Source organism: Chiloscyllium plagiosum, chromosome 10 (assembly GCF_004010195.1).
Source record: "Chiloscyllium plagiosum isolate BGI_BamShark_2017 chromosome 10, ASM401019v2, whole genome shotgun sequence".
Lineage (NCBI taxonomy): Eukaryota > Metazoa > Chordata > Chondrichthyes > Orectolobiformes > Hemiscylliidae > Chiloscyllium > Chiloscyllium plagiosum.
Window position 1 is genome coordinate 64,638,541 of NC_057719.1, and position 5,794 is coordinate 64,644,334.

The 5,794-nt window shown below is 40.8% G+C and overlaps 1 protein-coding gene across 1 annotated transcript in view; it reads left to right on the forward strand.

Moving 5' to 3' along the window:
- fsip1 (fibrous sheath interacting protein 1) overlaps nt 1-5,794 on the forward strand; it is a 392,839-nt gene that overhangs the window by 25,249 nt on the left and 361,796 nt on the right. Inside the window, exon 8 of the mRNA XM_043697966.1 lies at nt 3,795-3,878. Coding sequence (XP_043553901.1) covers nt 3,795-3,878 — 84 coding nt within the window. The remainder of the gene's footprint in view (nt 1-3,794; nt 3,879-5,794) is intronic.

Below are 5,794 nucleotides of genomic sequence, written 5' to 3' on the forward strand. Positions count from 1 at the left end.
CTGTTGTTGAATTCCACATTGCCCTGGTGTTGAAGTGTTCCGAGGCGGAAGATGAGGCGTTCTTCCTCCAGGCGTCTGGTGGTGAGGGATCGGCAGTGAAGGAGACCCAGGACCTCCATGTCCTTGGCAGAGTGGGAGGGGGAGTTGAAATGTTGGGCCACAGGGCGGTGTGGTTGATTGGTGCGGGTTTCCCGGCGATGTTCCCTAAAGCACTCTGCTAGGAGGCGTTCAGTCTCCCCAATGTAGAGGAGACCGCATTGGGAGCAACGGATACAATAAATGATATTGGTGGATGTGCAGGTAAAACCTTGATGGATGTGGAAGGCTCCTTTAGGGCCGTGGGTGGAGGTGAGGGAGGAGGTGTGTGCTGCCTGAACCGCTGTGCTCTTCCAGCACCACTAATCCAGAATCTGATTTCCAGCATCTGCAGTCATTGTTTTTACCTTTGTTATTAGATATCCTTTATAAATCAGATAGAGAACGTTGAGTGTTGTGGCCAATGGGTTTACCCTCGGTCAGCACTCTGTATCATTTATTACATTATGAAATGTTGGAAGACATGGAACGTTTGCTTAGAACATGGGATCAGGAATTGGGTTTGGAAATATCCACAGAAATGTGGGATGACCTCTGGGAAAATGCCAGAAAAATCTCCATCTGTTCTAGAACCTAGGCCATTCAGTTAAAGATACTCCGTAGGACTCATATAGCAAAATTTAGGGCAGGAACATCTCCAATGTGTCCCAAATGAAAATAGAGGTGGGCACTCTCACACCCTGCTTATGGACATGTCATAAGATCCGCAAATACTGGGTCAGAGTAGCAAATGCTTTGACAGAAATCTTGGGAACGGAAATTAGAGTAGATCTAATACCTCTTCTCCTGGGCTTTTTGAGCTTGCCTTCCCTGGATGTGCAAGGGAAGAAATTATTTTCCATTCTCTCCTTTTGTGCAAGGAAAAATATTTTAGTAAACTGGGTAGCTGAGGGCCCTCCAGGACATCCGAATTGGCACAGGTTAATCATGGAATATATTCTCCATGACTTCCTTACAAATATGGTGCACCAAAAAACAGAATTATTCTATAAAATATGGCAGCCCTTCCTGAATTACATCGATACAGATATTTCGGCCATTTTGTCAAAGGCTTTCATCTCGTTGTGGTAGCGGTTCTGTCTGGTCCGGGGCCCCTTGGGGGAGGAATCCTGCATGAATACAGGCTTTATTATGACTTGATGTTAACTCATTCCGAGCATGTACTTCACTATTTAATTACTATGTTATCCTTTTTTTTTCTTGAGTAATGTAAGATATTTTATTATACGCTCTGGTTAGTTATAGGTTAGATTAGTAGTTAGTTGAGTTTTGTCTTTTTCTTTTATCTTCTCCTTTTGTTTGACAGGGTTTGGTTATTATTTAATATTTAATTGTATATTAGTGTTTGTATTTGTGTTTTTTTATTTTGTAAGTTTGTAAAAACATGTTACATTTTCAATAAAAATATGTTTAAAAAAATTTTAAAAACCCGTCAATTTATTTCACAATATCCTGAACAGTAGTGTCAGAGGATATGTGTTTAAACTGTAGTAAATTCAAAATCTAACTGCAAAAACTATTTTTGTTAGCAAATGATTAATTTGTAGAAAATGCTTCCAGTGGAAATGGTGGAATCACTTTTTTTTCCAGATGCATTCACAGATAAATTAGAAATATTTATTTCAGAAAATATCATTTTCAGATTTTTGAAGTATCTAGACGTAGGTTTGCTCACTAAGCGGGCAGGTTCGTTTTCAGACCTTCTGACACCATACCAGGTAAACTTTTCTGTGAGCCTCCGGATGAAGCACTGGTGGTGTAGCCCACTTTCTATTTATATGTTTGGATTTTCTTGGGTTGGTGATGTCATGTCCTGTGGTGATGTCATTTCCTGTTCTTTTTCTCAGGGGGTTGTAAATGGGATCCTAGCCAGTGTGTTTGTTGGTAGAGTTCTGGTTGGAATGCTATGCTTCTAGGAATTCTCGTGCGTGTCTCTGTTTGGTTTGTCCTTGGATGGATGTGTTGTCCCAGTCAAAGTGGTCCTTCCTCATCCGTATGTAAGCATAGTAGATACTAAGGATACCCACTCTCACTAGTATCCTCAGGACATGACATCAGAAACACAAACATATAAATAGAAAGTGGGCTGCAGCATCAGTGCTTCATCCGGAGGCTCATTGAAAATTTTACCTAGTATGGTGATGAAACGTCTGAAAATGAATCTTCCAGCTCAACGAGCAAACCTACATCCAGAACCTCAACCTGAGCTACAAATCTTCTCAAAACTCACTAATATGAACTACCTGATGGAGGACAAAAGTAAGTGCAGCATCCTGTGGAGGAACAGGTGACTTTGAATCTATGATTCCCAAAGGTCCCCATCATTGCTCTTCTCTTGTTTCGATTCACTTATAGATTACAAGTGATCCCTCCACTGAGATGGCAGCATCTTGGCTCCAATTCTCAGGCTGGTATTTGTATTTTCTTTTTCTTTCTCTCCCTTTCTTCCCCTTCTTCTTTTCTCAGTTTATTTTTAGTTTTCGTTCAAACTTGCCTTATGAAGAGAGCTCTTTGGTCGGAAGATGGCTTTAATGGGCTCCTGAGCAGCAGTGGCATCCTCAGAGGCAGTATGGCTACAGAGTTGGCTGGCCTGTGAAGCCCGGAGCGGGAATCCCGCTTCTGGGTGGCATGGGTTAGTGTAGCCAGAGTGGGACTCTGTCAGCAGAGAAGGAAAAGTTGGATTCTGTCTATTTATCTTTTTATTTTATTTTATGTTAATAAGAATGGTACCTAAGCATGGCAACAGTACACTCTTTTCACTGTAGTTTATATTGAATACACACAACAATAAATGATTCAAATCCAAATTCATATTGATAGAAGTGAATTCATTGATTGATCAACAGCTCCATTATCACTATATTGGATGAGTAACAGGATGGTAAAATCTATCAATAGGATAGATTTTAATTTTTTTCCATCTAGCAGTACCTATACATTCCTGTCCAACAGTCATATATCAGAACCTTCACCTTCTCCCTCTCCAAACTGCTTTATCTGTTCTCAATTAGAAGTGATAGAAATGCTTAAGTGTTGGCTCTATGACTGCCTTGACTGATGTTAATTAATTCAACATTCATTTGTCCTTAGAACCACCTTCTCCGCATGGGGATTAAGGTGTTTTTAATTGCTTAAAACAAATTAAGTTGGAACTGTTGATTGAAGCAAACTTTAGTAATTTGAAGATCTTTACAAAAATCAGTGAAAATTACTGAAAAACTGTCCTTGTATTTCAACAAATCAGGCCACATGAATGTTACAAAAAGAAAACAAAAGTACCACCCAGGTTATCTACGCTGCCCATTCCATGCCATTTGCACTGTTCACTACCTAATAGATACATCAAACTCTGGGAGAGGGAAGAATCTTGAAGGTATTACATGCAACATTGTAGAAAATTAATGTCTGACTTTAAGGCAGTTAAGCAAAATCTAAGTTGTCAGATGAAACGGCAACTTGGTTTTATCAACAGATGAGTGAAGTACAGCAGAGAAATTGTATTAATCTTTGAGTTTTTGATTAGATATTAGTTGTAATTTTAGCTTTGTAGTTAAAATGTACAAAATAAAGAGTAAACTGGAACAAAGTTAAACAACATTGGTTATTGCTATATAATTTCAAATTTATCTTATTCATATTCTAAAATATTCAGCTCTGATTATGATACATGACCTTTCCTATTATTTTACTTGCATTAGGTGTAGACTTGGAGGTTACACCAATATTCCACACACAACTCCCCGTGGAGGAATATGAAAGAGCTAATGATGAAAGAGACCAAGGTAAAACAAAAAAAAAACGGAGTCTAAATAAAGCACTCATACTTTAGATTTTGATTCAGCCATATCTCTGAAATTTTCTCTAAATTAATGTTAGGTTGATATAATGTTTAGCTAGTTTCAATCTTTGATTTACAAACAGCTAGGTATTCTGTGCTACCACTCATCAACACCAGAGTTTAAAGTTTGGTTACTCCTAATCATATATCACACAGTTCCAGGAGTGGGGTAGAGGGTCCAGGTGGTTCTGGTCTTGGTTTGTGGTGGTTTGGATTAGTCACGGGTGGGTTAGATGGAGGTGGCCATAGGTCTAGGGTAGATATTGGATCTTGGAATGTTGGGTTTAATTGGGGTGGAATCAATTTGGGTAAGAAGAGTTGTCTGGTTGTGGGATATTATCAGGATCCGGTGAGGGGGCGTGGTGGTGGTGGGGCTTGGTTCAAAGGGTTGGGAAAAATCTAAGTGTGGGAGTTAGGGGAATTTATTTAATAGTTTATCCAGGAGTTACAGGGGACTTTCAGAGCCAACCTTTAAACGTCCAATATTTCCTGGGTAACTCTCAAGCTAAAATGAGAGTTAATTTTGAATTTTCTCTGAATTTTCCAACTTTTCAGCACTCTTTCCAGGGATGGGGTCCCACACGATTAAAACAGCTCCCTGTCAGCGAGTCATAGTTATACAGCATGGAAACACACCCTTTGGTGCTACTCGTCCGTGTGACCACATGTCCTAAACTGATCTAGTCTCCTTCGACAGCATTTGGCTCATATCCCTCTCAACCTTTCCCATTAGCGTATCCATCCTTTTAAATCTTGCAATTATATCGGCCTCCACAACCTCCTCTGGCAGCTTGTTCTACTCTCTATGTGAAAAATGTTGCCCCTCAGGTCCTTTATAAATCTTTCTCCTCTCACCTCGAACTTATCCCCTCTAATTTTGGACTCCCCTACCCTGGGGAAAAGACATTGGCTGTTCACCATCCGTGATCCTCATGATTTTATAAACCTCTATAAGGTCATCCTTCAGCCTCTGATACTCTGGGGGGAAAAGAAACCCGACCCTACTCAGCCTCTTCCTACACCTCAAACCCTCCAACCAAAGACATAGGAACAGAAATTAGGCCATTCAGCTCATCAAGTTTGCTCTGCCTTTCAATCATGGATAAAAGGTTTTTCAACCCCATTTTCCTGCTTTCTCCCTGGAACCTTTGATCCCCTTGACAATCAAGAATGTATTAGTCTCTGTTTTAAATATACTCAATGACCTGGCCTCCACAGCCTTCTGTGGCAATGAATTCCACAGATTCACCACTCTGGGTGAAGAAATCTCTCCTAAAAGGTCTCCTAAATTCTAAAATGTCTTCCCTTTACTCTAAGGCTGTTCCCTCAGGTCCTAGTCTCTCCTTGTGAATTTTTTCTGAACCATTTCAATTTTGGCAATATCTTTCCTATAGCAGGAAGACCAGAATTGAAGGCAGTATTCTAAAAGTGGCCTCACCAATGTCCTGTACAGCCATAACATGACATCCCAACTCCTGTATTCAATGCACTGATCTCTGAAGGCAAGCGTGCCAAATGCCGCCTTCACTACCCTGTCAACTATGACTCTACTTTGAAGGAACTATGCAGCTGCACCCTTTGGTCTTCTTGTTTGGCAACACTCCCCAAGGTTGAAACTTTATTGCTGGAACAGCACAGCAGGTCAGGCAGCATCTAGGGAACAGAAGATTCGACGTTTCGGGCACATGCCCTTCTTCAGGAATGAGCAGAGAGTGTTCAGCAGGAGAAGATAAAAGGTAGGGAGGAGGGACTTGGAGGAGGGGAGTTGGAAATGTGATAGGTGGAAAGAGGTAAAGGTGAAGGTGATAGGTCGGAGTAGGGTGGAGGCGGAGAGGACAAGAAGAAGACTGCAGGACAGGA